We start from the raw sequence: 24,747 nt of genomic DNA, 5'->3' as shown, positions 1-24,747 counted from the left end.
GGACTGTTTCGTGTTGCACTTTGTTATTTTTGTTTCAGTGTTCAGTTTAATAAAAGTCATGAACACTTACCACGCTGCGCTTTGGTCTGATTCTTCCTCATCAGACGACGACCGTTACAATTTTTGACTATGCTTTTGTCAAAAAGGGTAAAAATGAACATTGGAAGCCTGGCCCTGGGTTACTGTTAACTAAACTGCCCTATGCAGTCTGGAGCTGAGAGTAAGTAACTATTGTGTTCCAATACTAAAAGGGAGTTGGGGAACGAACTGTTAGAGTAGCAAATATAACAAGACAGGAACATGTCAATGGTTATCTACATGTCTCTTCTCTGTCTGGTAAGAGCCTTCAGTGTCCTGCCATAACATCGTTTTAAAAAGTATAGCACAAAAAATAACATGTTGGCCCTGTAACATCCCATGTGTCATCTCCCTACAACAACAAACTAGGGACAGAGCATAGCATCAAAGAAACACTGTCATTTAAGTTGCATAGTGACTTCAGAGACTATAGATGGCCTTGTTCCTGTGATCCAGGAGGATATGTCTGGCTGGTCATACTAAATGATAAATTCCCTGTTTCTTGGCAGGCTCCAAACAGTGTGTGTGTGTGTGTGTTTCTCTCTCTCTGTCTCTGTGTTTGTTTGTGAAAAGAGAGAAAGAAAGCAGGACTCCGGAGCCTTCTCTTCCCAGCAGACTGAAGACCCTTGCTTCTCTCCAGACTGTCTCTATTAGTCCCCTCTGTTGATCTGGGGCCTGAACAGGAGTAGCCACCATAGAGGCTCACTGGTCTGATCTATAATCGGGTTAACCCATCTTAAATGACCTGTTTTTTGGCGGCAGCATCAAGGAGGTCATACTAATGGCTGTATTTTTCTTCTGAGAATCCATTGATCTTATTACAGTAACACTTTATATTACAGCATGGTATAAAACAGTAGGTAACACTTTATTTTGTCATCTATGAACGTTAGAACATCTTAAAGAACACTCTGGCCTTAAATGAGCATAATCTCCACCCAGCACAGCCAGAAGACGACAGGCCACCCCTCAGAGCCTGGTTCCTCTCTAGGTGGGTTCCTGCCTTTCTAGAGTTTTTCCTAGCCATCGTGCTTCTACATCTGCATTGCTTGCTGTTTGGGGTTTTAGGCTGGGTTTCTGTATAGCACTTTGTGACATCTGCTGATGTAAAAAGGGCTCTATCAATACATTTGATATTTGGATAGTCCATTTGTAGATGCTTAACAGACTATCTACAGACGATCAGTAACGTATCAACTAACCTTAACCTAAACCCTGAACTTAACCCTTACCCTAGCTCTAACCTAACCGTAACCTTAGCAAGCAGTTGATTATCAACAGCTCGTATACAGACTATCCAAATAAAGTGTGATGAAATAGTATTTAGAATCTTATTATTTAGCCATTTTAGAGGTGTCCCACACAAATGCCCCAAAACCACTGGGACAATCCCACTTCTGCCACCAGTGTAGCGACAGAGTGAACAGCTCCGCCACGGAGCTTTAACCAGCGATGTTGAGGTTACAGAGCAAGTACTGACTCCCTGTGTCATTAAAACCTGGGCATCTTAGAAGAGACAGTAGTAGACCTACATGCAAAGAAGACACCACTAAGATAATTCAATTATGGGCAGTAGGCCTGTAAGCACCTCCCATTTTGGATCCAGACTACTTGTAAGGGTTTCCACAGGAATGCATGCATTCACATATCTGTACAAAGAGTCCTTTCTGACTGCCCACGCACAGTAAAGAACAGGGTTGATTCTAAATATAAATGTGTCTATGAACATCGTCCTTCTGCATGATCTGAGCTCGGCTTCTCTAGCCTAGCCCCCATTATGTTCCCAAAAAGTATATCTGATATTGACAAGATATTCGAGTAACCCCTCTAACAATGGAAATATTGTCTTCAACGATGGAAGACAGGCGAGATCAGGTGGGACAGTTCTAGCCAACGTGAGGCCAGACAACAGGCAAACTTAAAGTTGCCGGAATGCCACGTGCATCCACTTATGTCAGTACATTTGTAACAGCCTAAACATTACAAAACATCTATTCGATCAAATAAGGCTAGCGTAATTTGAAACTCTCATAGACCTCCATACAAAAAAGGCTTATCTCACGAGGACAGATTTTGGGTGGAGTAAATCCTCTCGCTTTGCCTTTTCCTCTCTGATATTCCTCCATCCGCCTCCCCCTCGTTTGATGCGCTCTGCCATTGATTATCTCTGGATCCTCAGTACTGGCGAGAGCGGTGGTAAACATGGCGTCGGAAGGGATGATTTTAACCAACCACGACCACCAAATACGAGTTGGAATTCTAACGGGTAATTTCCAAATCTGTCTAAAACGTTTGTTGCCACCTCCGGCTACCCTTGTGTGTTAATTGTATATGATTGTCTTTGCTGTCTTGCTCTCCACCGGGTTGTGGCCAGCTAGCTAGCTGAGCTGTGGCTATCTTGTATCGGCTTCTCGAGCCTGTCAAACGGTTAACTTGCTGCCACTCACTGCTTGACCGTGTTCTTGACTTCTGTACCGCTGGTGATTTACAAAGGTTTGTCTCTGTATATATTCTAAAATGTGCATCCTTTCAGTGGTTTTCATACGCAAGAAACACGATATATCCATGAAGGTGAAAAGTGTTTAGTGATTTGAATAATTCATGTATTGTACGCAAGGTAAAAGCAACTAGCCTGGCAAAGCAGAGCAGCACGAGCCAGGTTATGCCAGTGTCACGGACTCGAATATGAGATCTGCATATATGAGAATGAATTCTTACATTAGCTTATTTTCAGCATTGTTGCTAAGCTATACTGTTATAGAATTATGTGATGTTTGCCAAGTTAGTATTGCTATTCATATGGAAAATAAGCAAATATTTCAGATAGATTGCATCAGTTTTAGTGTGGGAAGGTTGCGACGTAATTTGTTCTCGAGCGTGTCATTTTCATTCGGATTGCTAGTTATATATAGCCGCACCAAACAATACAGATGACTGTTGAAATAGATTTAATTTGGATGCATGACAAAATGGAGCTGTATTTTGGTGCAGCTGTAGTCCCTATAGCCAGCCGTGGAGTATAATCGCTTTTTTAAAATCCAAAGGCAAGACTCTGGCTACTGAGCTTGCTATCCCTGTCCCACTCACCGGACCCGTTTTATATGGCAAGAATAATAGGTAAAATACGACTCCGTTGGACAACATTGGCATTCCACTGCCTCTGTGCACAAAAGTAACGTGCCTGTCATGCTTCGTGACACACACACACACACGTTCTTAACTATAGTCCTCCGCGGTAGTCAGATTGCTATCACACACGAGTACCCCACCCCGCCCCCAAGATTCAGGTTAGGCGCTGTCCATTGAATTGTGGTGCTGAAATGGAGCGTATCAGGGCAGCGGTTTATTCAAGAAATATCTAAGGATTTTTTTGATTTTGATACGATGGGTGGGGCGTAGGGGTTTTCCCAAATGACATGTACCGCTACCGCTCTTTTAGCGGCGTTCATCATTAGGCATAGGTACTCTTTCTCCCTTCAGTCGAAAGAGTTCTTCAGCTTTATTTATGACATCTTGCTGAAGCAGATGCTTATCTGTGGAAAGTAAGCAGTGCTTGACAATTTGCAAGCCTGAATGCTGCCCCCCCCCCCCCCCCCCCCAACATGTCTGCTTCAGAGAGACTGAAATACATTGGTTTCACCTTTGACCTTCAGACAGCCCAATGAGTCTTGAAGGTATTATGAGCTGTTAAGATTGTGGATTTTGTATGCAAATAGAAAATACTAATATAGGCTACTAATTTGACTAGTACATCAGTATTTTACTGTTGATGACTAATGTGAATGATAGTGATAGTGTCTACAAGCCTACTTGAAGAGGTGAACACTAGCTCTTAGCTAAAAGGGCTGTTTTCTCCCAACATTAAATGCCATCGGTCCTGTCTGCTCTCCATATGGTCTTTCCTCAAACATAGATCTCAGGATTCCCTCTGTGAAGCCTCTCACTGGGAAATGCCAATGGAAGGGTTCAGTGGCAGACTACACATTTTCTTACCCATTTCTATAACAGGCAAACTGAGCCTGTCAGAACTGTGTGTGGCCGGGGCTTCTGATGTTACTGTATTAGTATAGTCTGTCTACTGTATGTTCTCAATTAGACATACAGTAGTCCTGGGTTTTAAAATAAGAATTTACTATGATTTATTATTACAAAGTGTGTGTGTGTGTGTGTTATTGGGCCTGTCTGTGTGTATTGGGCAGGTGAAAGCACCATATATCCTACCAGCCTGACAGTACAGTATCTCTGTGTTTAACTGTTTAACTGAGACAGCTCCTGTGGTGTAGTGAAACAAAAACCTGCTGTGTGTCTAGTGGCTGGCAGCTATGATAATGGGCCTTGTCAGGTGTGTGTGTGTGTGTAGTGGCAGCTATGCTAATTGTCCTTGCAGGTGTGTGTGTGTTTAAGGTGAGTGGTGTGCTTCATTTGTGTTGGTCAGGGATATGCAGCGTGTGATGGGACTTTAGTAGTAGCCTAAGAAATTGTGCTGTCTCTCTGTCGATCCAGCTGATCAGTCTGCTATCTGTTCGACGGTCTGTCTGTGATCTGTGTCTGTCCTGTCCACCCGATCTGTCTGTCATATTTTATGTTTAGCCTCCTATAGTCCAGCGAGTGAAAATGCAGTGTGTCTGAGTTATTTAGAATTTTGTGGCGGTATTATCCTTAATAAACAAAATAAAAAAACAACTTGGAGTGAGAAACAGAAAATAAAAACCTTTCAAAAAGTCTTCTGGTTCTTAACGTTCCATCTGAAGGAGCTGCGTTTGGCATCAAAGATTCTTCCAGGATGAGTAGAGTAGACCGTCTGCCTGACAGCCCCTGTCTCTTTGCTGTTCAAAGCACTGATCACAACCTGATGCTATGCTACATGCTCAGTCTCCGCTTTCTCTCCCCCCGCCTGCCTTTGCATAACAGCCTCAGTTGCGTGTTGATATCACCATATCTCCTATGTGTGTAAGTAGTAGAATAGTTTTGTCTGTGTTCAACCTTTTACAAAGACTATGAGTTTGTTGAGACTTTTCAGACAAATGACCTTGAACAACCAACCCAAGTCTGTCTGCCAGCAATGAAAGAAGTTTGAACGTGTTGAGGTGAGAGGACGTGTTGATGAGGTGAGAGGACGTGTTTTTTAAATTTATTATTATTTTTTTATTTATTTCACCTTTATTTAACCAGGTAGGCTAGTTGAGAACAAGTTCTCATTTACAACTGCGACCTGCCCAAGATAAAGCATAGCAGTGTGAACAGACAACACAGTTACACATGGAGTAAACAATAAACAAGTCAATAACATAGTAGAAAAAAATAGTCTATATATATTGTGTGCAAAAGGCATGAGGAGGTATGCGAATAATTACAATTTAGCAGATTAACACTGGAGTGATAAATGATCAGATGGTCATGTACAGGTAGAGATATTGGTGTGCAAAAGAGCAGAAAAGTAAATAAATATAAACAGTATGGGGATGAGGTAGGTCAAATTGGGTGGACTATTTACCGATAGACTATGTACAGCTGCAGCGATCGGTTAGCTGCTCAGATAGCAGATGTTTGAAGTTGGTGAGGGAGATAAAAGTCTCCAACTTCAGCGATTTTTGCAATTCGTTCCAGTCACAGGCAGCAGAGAACTGGAACGAAAGGCGGCCAAATGAGGTGTTGGCTTTAGGGATGATCAGTGAGATACACCTGCTGGAGCGCGTGCTACGGGTGGGTGTTGCCATCGTGACCAGTGAACTGAGATAAGGTGGAGCTTTACCTAGCATAGACTTGTAGATGACCTGAAGCCAGTGGGTCTGGCGACGAATATGTAGCGAGGGCCAGCCGACTAGAGCATACAGGTCGCAGTGGTGGGTGGTATAAGGTGCTTTAGTAACAAAACAGATGGCACTGTGATAAACTGCATCCAGTTTGCTGAGTAGAGTATTGGAAGCTATTTTGTAGATGACATCGCCGAAGTCGAGGATCGGTAGGATAGTCAGTTTTACTAGGGTAAGTTTGGCGGCGTGAGTGAAGGAAGCTTTGTTACGGAATAGAAAGCCGACTCTAGATTTGATTTTCGATTGGAGATGTTTGATATGAGTCTGGAAGGAGAGTTTACAGTCTAGCCAGACACCTAGGTACTTATAGATGTTTACATATTCTAGGTCGGAACCATCCAGGGTGGTGATGCTAGGCGGGCGTGCGGGTGCAGGCAGCGAATGGTTGAAAAGCATGCATTTGGTTTTACTAGCGTTTAAGAGCAGTTGGAGGCCACGGAAGGAGTGTTGTATGGCATTGAAGCTCGTTTGGAGGTTAGATAGCACAGTGTCCAAGGACTGGCCAGAAGTATACAGAATGGTGTCGTCTGCGTAGAGGTGGATCAGAGACTCACCAGCAGCAAGAGCGACATCATTGATGTATACAGAGAAAAGAGTTGGCCCGAGAATTGAACCCTGTGGCACCCCCATAGACTGCCAGAGGACCGGACAGCATGCCCTCCGATTTGACACTCTGAACTCTGTCTGCAAAGTAGTTGGTGAACCAGGCAAGGCAGTCATCAGAAAAACCGAGGCTACTGAGTCTGCCGATAAGAATATGGTGATTGACAGAGTCGAAAGCCTTGGCAAGGTCGATGAAGACGGCTGCACAGTACTGTCTTTTATCGATGGCGGTTATGATATCGTTTAGTACCTTGAGCGTGGCTGAGGTGCACCCGTGACCGGCTCGGAAACCAGATTGCACAGCGGAGAAGGTACAGTGGGATTCGAGATGTTCGGTGACCTGTTTGTTGACTTGGCTTTCGAAGACCTTAGATAGGCAGGGCAGGATGGATATAGGTCTGTAACAGTTTGCGTCCAGGGTGTCTCCCCCTTTGAAGAGTTGATGAGGTGAGAGGACGTGTTGAGGTGAGAGGACGTGTTGATAGTGACACGTGTGGCATCTTGTCTGTTTGGATATTCAACACTCCACAGATCTGTAATTATTGTGTATAACCTCTCTAAAGCCTTTTGTTGGCTGATCTGTGATCAGATATTGTATCTGTAACACCTATAAGACCGGGCTGTCAGTGAAGGAAGGCAGACAGCTAATTCCATCTGGAACTCATGCCCCATAGTCATTGAACACTGGTCACTTTAATAATGTTTACATACTGTTTTACCCACTTTATATGTAAATCAAATTTTATTGGTCACATACACATGGATAGCACATGTTAATGCGAGTGTAGCGAAATGCTTGTGCTTCTAGTTCCGACCATGCAGTAATATCTAAAAAGTAATCTAACAATTTCACAACAACTACCTTATACACACAAGTGTAAAGGAATTAATAAGAATATGTACATAAAAATATATGGATGAGCAATGGCCGTGCGGCATAGGCAAGATGCAGTAGATGGTATAGAGTACAGTATATACATATGAGATGAGTAATGTAGGATATGTAAACATTACATAAAGTGGTATTGTTTAAGTGACAAGTGATACATTTATTACATCCAATTTTTAATTATTAAAGTGGCTAGAGATTTGAGTCAGTATGTTGGCAGCAGCCACTCAATGTTAGTGATGGCTGTTTAACAGTCTGATGGCCTTGAGATAGAAGCTGTTTTTCAGTCTCTCGTTCCCTGCTTTGATGCACCTGTACTGACCTCGCCTTCTGGATGATAGCGGGGTGAACAGGCAGTGGCTCGGGTGGTTGTTGTCCTTGATGATCTTTTTGGTCTTCCTGTGACATTGGGTGCTGTAGGTGTCCTGGAGGGCAGGTAGTTTGCCCCCGGTGATGCGTTGTGCAGACCTCTCTACCCTCTGGAGAGCCTTACGGTTGTGGGCGGAGCAGTTGTCGTAACAGGTGGTGAAACAGCCCTGCAGGATGCTCTCGATTGTGCATCTGTAGAAGTTTGAGTGCTTTTGGTGACAAGCCAAATTTCTTCAGCCTCCTGAGGTTGAAGAGGGGCTGCTGCGCCTTCTTCACAACGCTGTCTGTGTGGGTGGACCAATTCAGTTTGTCCGTGATGTGTACACCGAGGAACTTAACTTACTACCCTCTTCACTACTGTCCCATCGATGTGGATAGGGTGTGCTCACGCTGCTGTTTCCTGAAGTCCACAATCATCTCCTTAGTTTTGTTGACGTTGAGTGTGAGGTTATTTTCCTGACACCACACTCCGAGGGCCCTCACCTCCTCCCTGTAGGCCGTCTCGTCGTTGTTGGTAATCAAGCCTACCACTGTAGTGTCGTCCGCAAACTTGATGATTGAGTTGGAGGCGTGCATGGCCACGCAGTCGTGGGTGAACAGCGAGTACAGGAGAGGGCTCAGAACGCACCCTTGTGGGGCCCCAGTGTTGAGGATCAGCGGGGTGGAAATGTTGTTGCCTACCCTCACCACCTGGGGGCGGCCCGTCAGGATGTCCAGTACCCAGGTGCGGGGTCGCGACCCAGGGTCTCGAGCTTGATGATGAGTTTGGAGGGTACTATGGTGTTAAATGCTGAGCTGTAGTCATCATTCTCACATAGGTCTTCCAGATGGGTTAGGGCAGTGTGCAGTGTGGTTGCGGTTGCGTCATCTGTGGACCTATTGGGGCGGTAAGCAAATTGGAGTGGGTCTAGGGTGTCAGGTATGCTGGAGGTGATATGGTCCTTGACTAGTCTCTCAAAGCACTTCATGATGACGGAAGTGAGTGCTACGGTTGGTAGTCGTTTAGCTCAGTTACCTTAGCTTTCTTGGGAACAGGAACAATGGCCGCCCTCTTGAAGCATGTTGGAACAGCAGACTGGGATAAGGATTGATTGAATTTTTCTTTTTGGTATCCGTGATTGACTGTAGACCCTGCCACATACCTCTTGTGTCTGAGCCGTTGAATTGCTACTCTACTTTGCCTCTATACTGACACTTAGCTTGTTTGATTGCCTTGCGGAGGGAATAGCTACACTGTTTGTATTCGGTCATGTTTCTACTTCCGGCGCCGACAGAGATGGCCGCCTCGCTTGGCGTTCCTAGGAAACTATGCAGGTTTTTGTTTTTGTACGTGTTATTTCTTACATTGGTACCCCAGGTAATCTTAGGTTTCATTACATACAGTCGGGAGGACTGTATGAATAGATTAACATTAGACTGCACTATATTTATTATTTAAGTTATTGACTTATCATTTTTTTTACCTCTTCAGTGGCCACAATCCTCTGTCCTCCGGCGTAGTGCAGGGACTCGAGCAGGCAGGGACTCGAGCAGGCAGGGACTCGAGCAGGCAGGGACTCGAGCAGGCAGGGACTCGAGCAGGCAGGGACTCGAGCAGGCAGGGACTCGAGCAGGCAGGGACTCGAGCAGGCAGGGACTCGAGCAGGCAGGGACTCGAGCAGGCAGGGACTCGAGCAGGCAGGGACTCGAGCAGGCAGGGACTCGAACAGGCAGGGACTCGAACCTTGGATCCAGTGCAATAGATCTATGAACGTAGTCCTGTACATTAGGGGGGTATCTGGGGTTCAGGTCCTCTCTAATGGCAGCCTTGACATCTCTAGTGATGGTGCTGTCTTCCTCACTTGGGGCCATGGATTGCAGAATCCTTGTTTTCAGAGGTAGGATCATGGACACAGACAGTGCAGTTTCAGTGCTCAGTAGGTTTGTAACTGTTTTGTGGGGTTTGATCACCTGGAGGACCTCCTCTGCTACTTTCACATCATCATCAGACAAGGTGACGATGTCTTTATGTTTTTTCAGGGTCTTGTCTGTCAGTGCAGAGTATACAGCTGTCTGCTGCTCAAGATAGAGCTCCAACATGTCAAAGTGAATTTCCATGTTGTGACATGGTGTATGAGCTTGTGGGTTGGTAGCTGTAACATTTCCTGCTTGGTCTTAAGCACATGAGTGGCTGTTGTTCTTCGGTGTAAAAAGGAAACCACCTTCCTGATCCTCCCAAGGAGGCGGTCCATCTGGTTACCTGAGATTCCCCTTTGGGATCCTAAATTGATCACAAGTGCAAAGCAAGCTATCTGTGGTCCCAGTCCAGCCTCTATCACTGCATTTACTTGGTTCTTGGCATTATCTGAGGTGTTTGGGATATTGTTATTGGGCCTCTCTAGCTTCCACTCTGCTACTGCTCCTAGCTGTACCTGCGCAGGATTTGTGCCTGTGTGACTCTCATAGAGGGGGCGTGTCTGTAGCACCGGACATCTCCCACTCCTCTGTGGTGTAGTGAGCAGTCACAGTCATGTAGCTTTCTGTTACCCTGGAGGTCCACTCCTCTGTGGTGTAGTGAGCAGTCAGTCACGTAGCTTTCTGTTACCCTGGAGGTCCACTCCTCTGTGGTGTAGTGAGCAGTCAGTCACGTAGCTTTCTGTTACCCTGGAGGTCCTCTCCTCTGTGGTGTAGTGAGCAGTCACAGTCACATAGCTTTCTGTTACCCTGGAGGTCCACTCCTCTGTGGTGTAGTGAGCAGTCACAGTCACGTAGCTTTCTGTTACCCTGGAGGTCCACTCCTCTGTGGTGTAGTGAGCAGTCACAGTCACGTAGCTTTCTGTTACCCTAGAGGTCCACTCCTCTGTGGTGTAGTGAGCAGTCAGTCACGTAGCTTTCTGTTACCCTGGAGGTCCACTCCTCTGTGGTGTAGTGAGCAGTCAGTCACGTAGCTTTCTGTTACCCTGGAGGTCCACTCCTCTGTGGTGTAGTGAGCAGTCAGTCACGTAGCTTTCTGTTACCCTAGAGGTCCACTCCTCTGTGGTGTAGTGAGCAGTCACAGTCACATAGCTTTCTGTTACCCTGGAGGTCCACTCCTCTGTGGTGTAGTGAACAGTCACAGTCACGTAGCTTTCTGTTACCCTGGAGGTCCACTCCTCTGTGCTCACAGTCATGTAGCTTTCTGTTACCCTGGAGGTCCACTCCTCTGTGGTGTAGTGAGCAGTCACGTAGCTTTCTGTTACCCTGGAGGTCCACTCCTCTGTGGTGTAGTGAGCAGTCAGTCATGTAGCTTTCTGTTACCCTGGAGGTCCACTCCTCTGTGGTGTAGTGAGCAGTCACAGTCATGTAGCTTTCTGTTACCCTGGAGGTCCACTCCTCTGTGGTGTAGTGAACAGTCACAGTCATGTAGCTTTCTGTTACCCTGGAGGTCCACTCCTCTGTGGTGTAGTGAACAGTCACAGTCATGTAGCTTTCTGTTACCCTGGAGGTCCACTCCTCTGTGGTGTAGTGAACAGTCAGTCACGTAGCTTTCTGTTACCCTGGAGGTCCACTCCTCTGTGGAGTAGTGAGCAGTCAGTCACGTAGCTTTCTGTTACCCTAGAGGTCCACTCCTCTGTGGTGTAGTGAGCAGTCAGTCATGTGGCTTGAATTCTTCTGTTTTCTGCTGCTTCTTTCCTCTGCTTTAAATCCCCCCCCCCCCCCCCCCCCCCCACACACACACACACACACACACAGAGCTTAGTAATACCCCTGTTTATTATTATTACTAAACCGTTATGGATGGGGGAAGTAGGACGAGGTCACAGTCAGTCAGATATGGTTTAGCTGTACTGTATATAATGAGTTTTTCATTCAACATGACTAATGTTGTGAGAGTCGATGACATTCAGGAGTTGAGCACTGAGCTGAACACTGGACCATGTGGAGAGTGTTTCCTTCTGACTTGATCTTGCTGAGACCCTGTAGGGTTCTACACTTTTTCAGTTGGTGGCACCAGCACATGATTTGGTCGCACTAATTATTGACAGTTATTAATTAACTTTGTCATAAATGACAAAGTGAAAACAGGTTTTTAGAAATGTTTGCAAAGTTGGTAAATGTGGTAAATTTAAATTGATTTGGAAGGCTCACACCTGTCTATGTAAGGTCCCACATTTGACAGTGCATGTCAGAGCTAAAACCAAGCCATGAGGTTGAAGGAATTGTCTATAGAGCTCCGAGACAGGATTGTGTCCAGGCACAGCTCCGAGACAGGATTGTGTCTAGGCACAGATCTGGGGAAGGGTACCAAAACATTTCCGCAGCATTGAAGATCCCCAAGAACACAGTGGCTTCTATTATTCTTAAATGGGAGAAGTCTGGAACCACCAAGACTCATCCTTCCTAGAGCTGGCTTCTCGTCAAAACTGAGCAATCTGGGTAGAAGGGCCTTGGTCAGGGAGGTGACCAAGAACCCAATGGTCACTCTGACAGAGCTCTAGAGTTCCTCTGTGGAGATGGGATAAACTTCTAGAAGGGCAACCATCTCTGCAGCAATCCACCAATCAGGTCTTTATGGTAGAGTGGCCAGACGAAAGCCACTCCTCAGTAAAATGCACATGACAGCTTGCTTGGAGTTTGCCAAAAGGCACCTAAAGACTCAGACCACGAGAAACACGATTGTCTGGTCTGATGAAACCAAGATTGAACTCTTTGGCCTGTATGCCAAGCCTCACGTCTGGAGGAAACCTGGCACCATCACCTACGGTGAAGCATGGTGGTGGCAGCATCATGCTGTGGGGATGTTTTTCAGCGACAGGGACTGGGAGACTAGTCAGAATCGAGGCAAAAATGAACTGAGCAAAGTACAGAGATATCCTTGATGAAAACCTGCTCCAGAGCACTCAGGACCTCAGACTGGGGCGAAGGTTCACCTTCCAACAGGACATGACCCTAAGCGCACAGCCAATACAATGCAAGAGTGGTTTAAGGACAAGTCTCTGAATGTCCTTGAGTGGCCCAGCCAGAACCTGGACTTGAATTATAGCTGTGCAGCAACGCTCCCCATCTACCCTGTCAGAGCTTGAGAGGATCTGCAAAGAAGAATGGGAGAAACTTAACAAATACAGGTGTGCCAAGCTTGTAGCATCATTCCCAAGAAGACTCAATGCTGTAATTTCTGCCAAAGGTGCTTCAACAAAGTACTCAGTAAAGGGTCTGAATACTTATGTAAATGTTATATTTCAGTTTATTTTATTTTATAGATTAGCAAAACATTCTTAACCTGTTTTTGCTTTGTCGTTATGGGGTATTGTGATGTCATTATTGGCTATTGTGATGTCATTATGGAGTATTGTGATGTCATCATGGGGTATTGTGTGTAGATTGATGAGGGGGAAAAACAATTGAATCAATATTAGAATAAGGCTGTAACGTAACAAAATGTGGAAAAAGTGAAGGGGTCTGAATACTTTCTGAAGGCACTGTATGTCAGAATAATGTGGGCTTTGCCTGACTAAATTGGCAGCATGCTCCTAACTGAAACACACTAATGAAGTCTGTCCATCAGGTAGCTGGTCAGATGTTGAGTTAATGTCTCGTCTCATGTTTTAAAACGAGAAAATGACCAATAACCGTGTTTTCTTTGTAATCGGAATGCTTTGTAATCGGAATGCTTTGTAATCGGAATGCTTTGTAATCGGAATGCTTTGTAATCGGAATGCTTTGTAATCGGAATGCTTTGTATGGAATAGAAAGTTGAAGCGAACATTCAACACCCTTCAATTGAAATGGCGGGAAACAAACGACAGCGACGACATCTCTCATTAAAACTGGTCAGAAATTATATCACACAATAATTATATTGGAGCAGTAGAACATCTTAATCGGCCATCATAACTTCAATAACTTTTCAAGGACTTAAGTGCCTAGAGGAAATGTCTGATTTTTAAGGGAGGCTATTCCATGATGACTCAATTCCGCATGGCAAATATTCAACCAAGACTTTGAATTTGTTGAATTCCTGGTTTTCATACCCATTCTTGCCTTAGCATTTTCTAGTAGATATCATAACTTGGAACATCTCTCCTACCTCCGTCGGTTTTCGCTCCACGCACCAGCTGTTTGGGAGATGCAAGCTCTCTCTGCCTGACAGGTTATCTAAAGTACTCGCACCCCTTGTATATAGTGAAGTTATCATTACGCAGTGTATCTATTGTTACTTTTATTACTTTTCTATTATTTCTCTATTTTCTTTCTCTGCATTGTTGGGAAGTGCCTGTGAGGAAGTATTTCACTATTAGTCCACACCTGTTGTGCTGTGAAACAGTCCTGTAGCTTAGCATCCGCTTCATCAGACTACTTCCGTATTGAGCGTGTCACTGGTACTTCCTGTAAGAGTTTTTGCTTATAAGCAGGAATCGGGAGGATGATGTTATGGTCAGATTTGCCAAATGGAGGGCGAGGGAGAGCTTTGTATGCGTCTCTCTGTGGAGTAATGGGGATCTAGAGTGTTTTAGCCTCTAGTTACATAGGTGACATGTTGCTATCAATTAGGTCAAATGGATTTCAGTTTCCCTGCATTAAAATCACTGACCACTAGGAACTCCATCTCCCAGATGAGCATTTTCTTGTTTTCTTATAGCCCTATACAGCTTGTTGACTGTGGTTTCTTGTTTTCTTATAGCCCTATACAGCTTGTTGAGTGTGGTCTTAGTGCACACACAATTGCACTCACTCAAAACACAGAGAGAGCTCATAATGTCTACTATTTTATTCACAATCATTCACTCATGCAAGCAGCAGGGACACGTGACATTTCTATAGTAACAGACTGACATACATAGGCTTCCCTCTCAAATGGTACCGTGTTCCCTGTTTGTGTATATGAAGGGAATAGGAGTGCCATTTGGGACACATCCGTACTTTCAGCCCCTTCTATGGATGAGATAATCAGAATATGTTAAATAGAGATTACATTATAGTATGCATCCCTTGGCATTTTGCCATCTGCATGTCAGCACATACAGCATAGCCTATAGGAGGTATGAGACAGGTTTAGTACGGCAGGGCTACAGGAATGACATGCTGTCAGCCTGTTTAGTGCTGTAGTTACTGTAATGTATCCCTTGGCCTTTTGCTATCTGCAGGGCTGCCAGGCAGCCAATTAATGTATGGAGATATGTGATGTGGCAGTGGCAAGTCTAGTCTCTTAGCCTGTTTAGTCTTTAGTGCCGCAGAGTTACGGGAATGACATCCTGTTCGCTGAGAGACCGTAAGCAGCAGTGACAGAGTGGTTGTGGGCCTGTTAATTAAGCACATCTACAGCCGGTCTACCTCAGCAGGGTAAAAGCACTGACACATTTATCCTGACCATAGTAGGCATCATAGGGGATTCATAGGTCTTAAAAAATAAAAATAAATAATGTAACATTTATTTAACTAGGCAAGTCAGTGAAGAACAAATGTTTATTTACAATGATGGTCCACACCGGCCAAACCTGGACGACGCTGGCCAATTTTGCACCACCGTATGGAACTCCCAATCATGGTCTGTTGTGATACATCTTGGTTCGAATCCAGGCTGTATGTAGTGACACCTCTTGCACTGAGATGCGGTGCCTTAGGCCGCTGAGCCACTCTGGAGCCCTGGTGACATTCAGTGTGTCTTCCTATTCCTGGACTTAATCTCTGGAGTCTAACATCGTACCCAAACGCGATCACGACACGCAGGTTGAAATATCAAAACAAACTTTGAAACAATTATATTAATTTGGGGACAGGTCAAAAAGCATTAAACATTTATGGCAAATTAGCTAGCTAGCTTGCTGTTGCTAGCTAATTTGTCCTGGGATATAAACATTGAGTTATTTTACCTGAAATGCACCAAGTCCTCTACTCCGACAATTAAACCACACTTAAAATGGTCAACCAAATCATTTCTAGTCATCTCTCCTCCTTCCAGGCTTTTTATTCTTTGGACTTTATATGACTATTGGCATCGTTTTTAAAAAAAAAACTTTTTAACTTGGCAAGTCAGTTAAGAACAAATTCTTATTGTCAGTGACGGCCTAGGAACAGTGGGTTTAACTGCCTTGTTCAGGGGCAGAACGACAGATTTTTACCTTGTCTCGGGGATTCGATCTTTCAACCTTTCGGTTACTAGTCCAACGCTCTAACCATTAGGCTACCTGCCGCCATCATAGTTAACACGACCGACCAAACTCAGTTTATCTTTCAATCACCCACGTGGGTATAACCAATCAGGAGATGGCACGTGGGTATCTGCTTTTATAAACCAATGAGGAGATGGGAGAGGCAGGACTTGTACCGCGTCCAGCGTCACAAATAGAACTGACTTCTATTTTAGTGCTTGGCAACGCAGACGCGGTGTGGTCAGCATGTAAGACGTGGGGGTGGGGGGGTTATAAGTTAAAAAAATATATTTTTTAAGATGGTCATAGTATGTATAATTTAGCTATGTGGTTTTGAATTTGTTTTACTTTAGGTATCAAAAATAAATAAAAATAAAATATTTGTTAAAATATAGAATTTGGAATATAAGATTAGCATATTATTAGTAGCTTTGAATAGAAAACACTCTGAAGTTTCTAAAAGTGTTTGAATCATGTCTGTGAGTATAACAGAACTTATGTAGCAGGCAAAACCCAGAGGACTAACCGTTCAGAATTATATATTTTTTGTTCTCTGTCTGTTCACTGAGTTCTCATTGGCAAATTATATTTCTTTGGAACCTGTTTTCAGTTCCTACCGGATGTCACCATTCTTTGAAATTTGGTTGAGGTTATTCATTTGTGCAATGAAGAAGTAGGCCATCTAGGAACTGGGTAACACTTGAGAGTGCGAAAAGTAGCATGGTTTGTTGTCTTCCTGTATTGAACACAGATAGACCCGTCTACAATTTGATTATTAAAGTTTAAAAATACCTAAAGTTGTATTACAAAAGTAGTTTGAAATATTTTGGCAAAGTTTATAGGCAACTTTTGAAATATTTTGTAGTGACGTTGCATTTTTGGAAGCTGTTTTTTTTCTGGGTCAAGCGCGTCAAATAAATGGACATTTGGATATATATGGACGGAATAAATCGAACAAAAGGACCAATGGTGATGTTTATGGGACATATTGGAGTGCCAACAAAAGAAGCTCGTCAAATGTAATGCATATTTTATTTCTGCGTTTTGTGTAGCGCCTGCAGGGTTGAAATATGCTACACTCTTTGTTTACTGTTGTGCTATCATCAGATAATAGAATCTTATGCTTACGCTGAAAAGCCTTTTTAAAATCTGACATGTTGGCTGGATTCACAATGAGTGTAGCTTTAATTGAGTATCTTACATGTGGGATTTAATGAAAGTTAGATTTTTATATAATTTTTTTTACATTTGCCTCACTGCATTTTCCCTGTTTTTTGCCCAAGTGGGACGCAACTGTCCCCTATCCTAAAGATGTTTTATTCCCTTTTTTGGGGGGTAGGCACAAAACACCCTTCATACTTCGTACAGTTTTTGAAACCGGTACCGGTCCTGCGACACTTGTGGGGCTCGTAGTGCAAAACGGAGACCACCATCGTGTTCGTGAGAATGTCCCCTTTCCACAGTGGGGTTAGTCACATTAGTTTGTAGCCCAAACGGTTTGGACGCTACAAACAGAAGTGGGCACATTGACAAAATTGACTTCAGATGAGTCCCCTGACACTTTTGGAGGATGTAGAACAAAACAGAGAACACCATTGTGAGAGTCTCCCCTTTCCATAGACTGGTTTGCTAAAGACGTTTTCCTGAGAAGACCAATTCTCGGGATGTCTCACGGTCTGACAAACGCCGCTCTAGCTCACAAGCGGACGTGCGACACTGGTTGCGGTGGACTGAGCCGTGTCCAATGCAAAAAGGTTTAATCTAGAGATGACAAACAATGTCAACTGATATGTAACTTTGATCAACTCTAGGGGTTTACAAGCACTTTCAAATGAGAATCTGGGTCCAGGAAGCCAGCTCCAGTGTGCATACCCTATGCAGTAGTACATTAGTGGTAAAGGAGTCATTGGAACGCAGACCGTTCCTTTGACTAGTTAAGTCAGATTTGTTGAATGTGCACCAATCAAAGTGGATATTTCCCAAAATCCTTCATGATTTATGTATTGTACCAGGCCCACAATGTGGTAACTTATGTCCGATGTTGATATATTTGGCAGTTTTTGCTGCGTAACATTTAGAAGTTGTCCCTTTTCAGGTTTAGAAGAAGTGACTGCTAAATGCTAACTCCCGTTCGTTAGCATAGCTGGCATTCAGAAATCAGTGGCGGTAGTCAAAGCCATTTTTTAACTGTAATGCAGTTGATTGGCTAAGATGACATGAACATGTTCTGGGGTTGACATCCATACAAGCATTGTACTCGATTGTACTACGATTTTTATCTCAACGTGGTGTGAAATACACATACATAAACAATAGCCTAAATGTAGGATAATTTTGATGGGAGGCAATGAGGAGATTTGGGATCTTTCCCCAACGTCTCTTTCCCCCACACTTTTTCGTGTCAATTGCATTGTTTTGGCCGAGTTGGATTGCCCTCACCACATCTATGTCATCATGTATATAGTGCTTGCTGAAACTGTAGTGTTATAGTGTTGATCTGATGGAGCAGGGTTATGGTAAGGACATGCCACCCTTGTCCACAGTAGGTGTGTGTCCAGTAAGCTCAGCCAATGACGGAGGTCATCAGTGTGAAGGCTTTTGGGTAATTACTATGCGTTCTCACCACAGGGGAATGGAAGTGTGTGTTTTTGTTTGTGTGTTTTCATTCACAGGAGCAGGCAGCCAGTGGCAGGACTCGCGACACTCCCCTCTATAAATTTAAATCTCTCTGTTGCTTCCCTCCAGTATCATCCTTTCCTCTCCTTCCCTCATTATCATCCTTCCCTTTCCTCTCCTTCCCTCATTATCATCCTTTCCTAATTATCATCCTACCCTCTCTTTCCCTCATTATCATCCTTCCCTCATTATCATCCTGCCCTCTCCTTCCCTCATTATCATCCTTTCCTCATTATCATCCCGCCCTCTCCTTTCCTCATTATCATCCCGCCCTCTCCTTTCCTCATTATCATCCCGCCCTCTCCTTTCCTCATTGTCATCCCGCCCTCTCCTTTCCTCATTGTCATCCCGCCCTCTCCTTTCCTCAGTGTCATCCTGCCCTCTCCTCTCCTTCCCTCAGTGTCATCCTGCCCTTTCCTCTCCTCTCATCATCCCGCTCACTCCTCTGCTCTGCTCTCCTCTCCCTCGCTCCGACTAGACCTGTCAATCTAAGATGTATGTTTTGGCCCCCCTCGTCATTAATCTCCTCCTCTTTGTCCATCCTTTCATCTTTACATCCTTTGTGTTCTCATGTCCTCTCTTCGCCCATCTCTTACTCACTCCATCCCTCCTAACAATGTCCCTTGCTTTCCATTTTTCCCTTAATTTTTCTTCCCCTCTCTTCCCTTCCTCTTTTCTTTCACCAGTTTTGCTGTATTTCTACCCATAGCAGGTTGATGGGGGAAAGAAGGGATGATCAGATAGAGGGATGGAAAAGAGGGTTAAGGTAGGATTGAGTCAGTCGAGGTGGGATCAGCACAGTAGTTTCAAGGAAAAGTATTAATCTCTCCAATTTTATTTTCCTGTAAAACCTCATTTTTTTCCCTCAAATTCTGCATTGAGCTGTTTTATTAGTAAGAAGCATCTATTCAATATTTATAAAACATCAATAAAGGAGGAGATGCCCTTTACATAGAGCTGTTACTGCAAGACTCCAGGACTCTTTTCTATGTCCCAATAGCACCCTATTCCCTATGTAGTGCACTACTTTTGCCCCGGGCCCATAAGACTCTGGTCAAAAGTAGTGCACTATATAGAGGATAGGGTACCATTTGGGATTCAACCCCAGGACTCTGCTGCTGCATAATGTAATTATTTCAAACTAATTCAAATGAAGAAACTCCAGTTGATTGCGCTTTCGCTCTTTCTCTCTCTCTCTTTTTAACCATCTCTGTCTACAATAAAACATCTCTCTCTAGCTTTCTCCCTCTCTGTCATCAGTAGTGTAGAATGTATCTATGTTGTGTGTGTGTGTGTGTGTGTGTGTTAGTGATGCACGGGTCAGCTGTTTGTTCACCCGCACCTGCCCATAATTGCTAATAACCCATCTGCAACTGCCCGACCTATATGTGACAAATTGAAAATCTAATGCCTGCACCCAACCCTAATCCACTATTATAGTTAATGTGCTGTACAGTCAGATGCGCTGTACATTTTTTTGTTTTTTTTAACCTAATTTACACTGAACAAAAAATCTAAATGCAACATGCAACAATTTCAAAGATTTTACTGAGTTACAGTTCATTTAAGAAAATCTGTCAATTTAAATAAATGCATTAGGCCCTAATCTATGGATTTCACATGACTGGGAATACAGATATGCATCTGTTGGTCACAGATACCTTTAAAAAAGGTAGAGGCGTGGATCAGACAACCAGTCAGTTTCTGGTGTGAGCACCATTTGCTTCATGCAGTGCAACTCATTACATGTTGCGTTTTTATATGTTTGTTCCATATAGATGTGTTCCTGCTTCTAATTTCTGACATTTTGCTAGGCTATTTGTTAGTCAACTTGTTTATAAATTAGCCTAGCTACATTACTTGTTGACCTGGAAGAATAAATAAACCCTTGCTCACCAGAAAATGTCATAACATAAGTCAGTAAAATGAATGCTTCAATGTAGTTGACATCGGTAGAGTTATCTTTCATCTCTGCTTCTCTCGCACAGCGAAGATGTTTAGGGACCAGGGAGAAAATGCAATTATATTTTTTAAAAATGGGACAGATTTTCCATGCAAAATGTCCATATTACATCAGTTTGACCGGTTTTAAGGGAATTAAAAGCTGTGAAAACAGCCCAACATATTTCTGATAGCATTTCACTTTGGCTTAAATACATATGTTATGTGGTTGAAATAATATCAGCTTTTATTATGCTGATAAAGATAGCACCTTTACAGACTAAGTGCTCATTCATTCTATCAAGATGCTGAAATAAATAAATAATATTTCTCCTCTCCTGTTCCCGATTTAAACATGTACATTTGGTTTATCATTTCACTGCAAGAACTGCTTTGTTCTGCAGGAGATAATATATTATACTGAACAAATATATAAACGCAACATGTAAGGTGTTGGTCCCATGTTTCATGAGCTGAAATAAAAGATCCCAGAAATGTTCCATACACACACAAAGCTTATTTCTCTCAAATGTTGGACACAGATATGTTTATATCCCTTTTAGTTAGCATTTCTCATTTGCCAAGATGATTCAGTGATGTTTAATATATGGTATGGCTGTGGTGGTTATACTCGGGTCAGAATGAGCTGAGATGGAGGGCGGGAAAACACACATAGAGAGAGAGATGTAAAGAGAGAGGGCGAACAGCTGCATTGCAGGGTAGTGGATATTCCAGAGGTTGGTCTAATCTCTCTTTCTCTTTCCCTCCCCCTTCCTCACTCTCTCTTTCTAATAGTATTATGTTGTCCCCCAGCCAGCTTGTATTTCCTAGCAGGTAGAGACTAGAGAGAGAATCATCCTCTGTGTCTTGTTATATAACTATCACCTCGTTTTGATCCTCCCACTTCAAATGAATGAAGAACCGGCCTGGGGCTGGGGTATAGGCCTGGGGCTGGGGTATAGGCCTGGGGCTGGGGTATAGGCCTGGGGCTGGGGTATAGGCCTGGGGCTGGGGTATAGGCCTGGGCTGGGGTATAGGCCTGGGGTATAGGGCTGGGATTGAGACTGGGGCTGGGGTATAGGGCTGGGATTGAGACTGGGGCTGGGATTGAGACTGGGGCTGGGGTATGGGGCTGGGATTGAGACTGGGGCTGGGGTATAGTAATGGGATTGAGACTGGGGCTATAAAAATGGATTTTATCAAAGAAAACGGCACTTCATTTGATCAATGGGTCACTCAGGAAGAGAAATAAGAGCAAGATATCAGAATGTAAGTCATAATTTTACCTTCAGATGTGAATGTGTAAAAACTGTCATGGCGGAAAATGTTTCTGTTCTTGATTGCTCTTCTCAAGCAAAAGCATGGGATTTGTTCTCTGTAATAGCTATTTTAAATTGGAAAACGTAGTTTGATTACCAAGATTCTAATCTTTTGAAGGGTGTAAGACACTTGCATTTTCAAGAATGTTTAATGTTACAAAATTGTATTTTTAGTTGTCACAAATTTCCCCTGTACGGGGATTGCAGCCATAATTAATTAACTCAGTTTTAAAATGTATGCCAAACAAAAACCATTTTTTTCAAAGTTTAACAAACCATACAACTCTATGCACAGGGACTACTTTTAACAATTTACACTGAACATTTTACAAAACGACATTTACTGGAAGAACTGCAGATGCAAACTTTGGTAACAGAATGATGATAACATCTGTTAAATATCTGTTCCCAATTTAGATTCACAGACACATTGGGCCACATGGAGAACTAAAGGCACAGCAACTGAAATTGACTTAGTAACAGGAAATACAGTGCCTTGCGAAAGTATTCGGCCCCCTTGAACTTTGCGACCTTTTGCCACATTTCAGGCTTCAAACATAAAGATATAAAACTGTATTTTTTTGTGAAGAATCAACAACAAGTGGGGCACAATCATGAAGTGGAACGACATTTATTGGATATTTCAAACTTTTTTAACAAATCAAAAACTGAAAAATTGGGCGTGCAAAATTATTCAGCCCCCTTAAGTTAATACTTTGTAGCGCCACCTTTTGCTGTGATTACAGCTGTAAGTCGCTTGGGGTATGTCTATCAGTTTTGCACATCGAGAGACTGAAATGTTTTCCCATTCCTCCTTGCAAAACAGCTCAAGCTCAGTGAGGTTGGATGGAGAGCATTTGTGAACAGCAGTTTTCAGTTCTTTCCACAGTTTCTCGATTGGATTCAGGTCTGGACTTTGACTTGGCCATTCTAACACCTGGATATGTTTATTTTTGAACCATTCCATTGTAGATTTTGCTTCATGTTTTGGATCATTTTCTTGTTGGAAGACAAATCTCCGTCCCAGTTTCAGGTCTTTTGCAGACTCCATCAGGTTTTCTTCCAGAATGGTCCTGTATTTGGCTCCATCCATCTTCCCATCAATTTTAACCATCTTCCCTGTCCCTGCTGAAGAAAAGCAGGCCCAAACCATGATGCTGCCACCACCATGTTTGACAGTGGGGATGGTGTGTTCAGGGTGATGAGCTGTGTTGCTTTTACGCCAAACATAACGCTTTGCATTGTTGCCAAAAAGTTCAATTTAGGTTTCATCTGACCAGAGCACCTTCTTCCACATGCTTGGTGTGTCTCCCAGGTGGCTTGTGGCAAACTTTAAACAACACTTTTTATGGATATCTTTAAGAAATGGCTTTCTTCTTGCCACTCTTCCATAAAGGCCAGATTTGTGCAATATACGACTGATTGTTGTCCTATGGTCAGAGTCTCCCACCTCAGCTGTAGATCTCTGCAGTTCATCCAGAGTGATCATGGGCCTCTTGGCTGCATCTCTGATCAGTCTTCTCCTTGTATGAGCTGAAAGTTTAGAGGGACGGCCAGGTCTTGGTAGATTTGCAGTGGTCTGATACTCCTTCCATTTCAATATTATCGCTTGCACAGTGCTCCTTGGGATGTTTAAAGCTTGGGAAATATTTTTGTATCCAAATCTGGCTTTAAACTTCTTCACAACAGTATCTCGGACCTGCCTGGTGTGTTCCTTGTTCTTCATGATGCTCTCTGCGCTTTTAACGGACCTCTGAGACTATCACAGTGCAGGTGCATTTATACGGAGACTTGATTACACACAGGTGGATTGTATTTATCATCATTAGTCATTTAGGTCAACATTGGATCATTCAGAGATCCTCACTGAACTTGTGGAGAGAGTTTGCTGCACTGAAAGTAAAGGGGCTGAATAATTTTGCACACCCAATTTTTCAGTTTTTGATTTGTTAAAAAAGTTTGAAATATCCAATAAATGTCGTTCCACTTCATGATTGTGTCCCACTTGTTGTTGATTCTTCACAAAAAAATACAGTTTTATATCTTTATGTTTGAAGCCTGAAATGTGGCAAAAGGTCGCGAAGTTCAAGGGGGCCGAATACTTTCGCAAGGCACTGTAGGTTGAAGCCATTAAAACTAGTTTACATACACTTAGGTTGGAGCCATTAAAACTAGTTTACATAGACTTAGGTTGGAGTCATTAAAACTCGTTTTTCAACCACTCCAAAAATGTCTTGTTAACAAACTATAGTGTTTGCAAGTTGGTTAGGACATCTACTTTGTGCATGACACAAGTAATTTTTCCAACAATTGTTTACAGACAGATTATTTCACTTATAATTCACTGTGTCACAATTCCAGTGGGTCAGAAGATAATTTACACTAAGTTGACTGTGCATTTAAAAAGCTTGGAAAATTCCAGAAAATGATGTAATTGCTTTAGAAGCTTCTGATAGGCTAATTGACATAATTTGAGTCAATTGGAGGTGTACCTGTGGATGTATTTCAAGGCCTACCTTCAAACTCAGTGCCTCTTTGCTTGACATCATGGGAAAATCAAAAGAAATCAGCCAGACCTCCACAAGTCTGGTTAATCCTTCGGAGCATTTCCAAACCCCAAGAATTTGGGGGTGTGGCCAGGCACTTGGGATGGGGGTGTGGCCAGGCACTAGGGATGGGGGTGTGGCCAGCCACTAGGGATTGGGGAGTGACCAGACACTAGGGATGGGGGTGTGGCCAGGCACTCGGGATGGGGGTGTGGCCAGGCACTCGGGATGGGGGTGTGGCCAGGCACTCGGGATGGGGGTGTGACCAGACACTAGGGATGGGGGTGTGACCAGACACTAGGGATGGGGGTGTGGCCAGACACTAGGGATGGGGGTGTGGCCAGACACTAGGGATGGGGGTGTGGCCAGGCACTAGGGATGGGGGTGTGGCCAGGCACTAGGGAT

The 24,747-nt window shown here is 43.6% G+C and overlaps 1 protein-coding gene across 14 annotated transcripts in view; it reads left to right on the top strand.

Annotated features, from left to right (window-relative positions):
* Positions 1 to 2,183: 2,183 nt before the first annotated feature.
* The window catches only part of gphna (gephyrin a), a 117,370-nt gene continuing 94,806 nt past the window's right edge, over positions 2,184 to 24,747 (top strand). For 3 of the 14 annotated variants that reach the window (XM_036962410.1, XM_036962411.1, XM_036962408.1), the window contains exon 1: positions 2,206 to 2,344. In XM_036962410.1, coding sequence (XP_036818305.1) covers positions 2,281 to 2,344 — 64 coding nt within the window. In that variant the 5' untranslated portion in view covers positions 2,206 to 2,280. Of the gene's footprint in view, positions 2,345 to 24,747 lie in introns of all 14 variants that reach the window. The other 11 variants (XM_036962406.1, XM_036962402.1, XM_036962400.1 and 8 more) reach the window with 9 other exon arrangements.

The sequence above is a fragment of the Oncorhynchus mykiss genome, chromosome 25 (assembly GCF_013265735.2).
Source record: "Oncorhynchus mykiss isolate Arlee chromosome 25, USDA_OmykA_1.1, whole genome shotgun sequence".
Taxonomy (NCBI): Eukaryota; Metazoa; Chordata; class Actinopteri; order Salmoniformes; family Salmonidae; genus Oncorhynchus; species Oncorhynchus mykiss.
The sequence above is the reverse complement of the archived record's forward strand: the minus strand, read 5'-3'. Positions and strand labels throughout refer to the sequence as shown.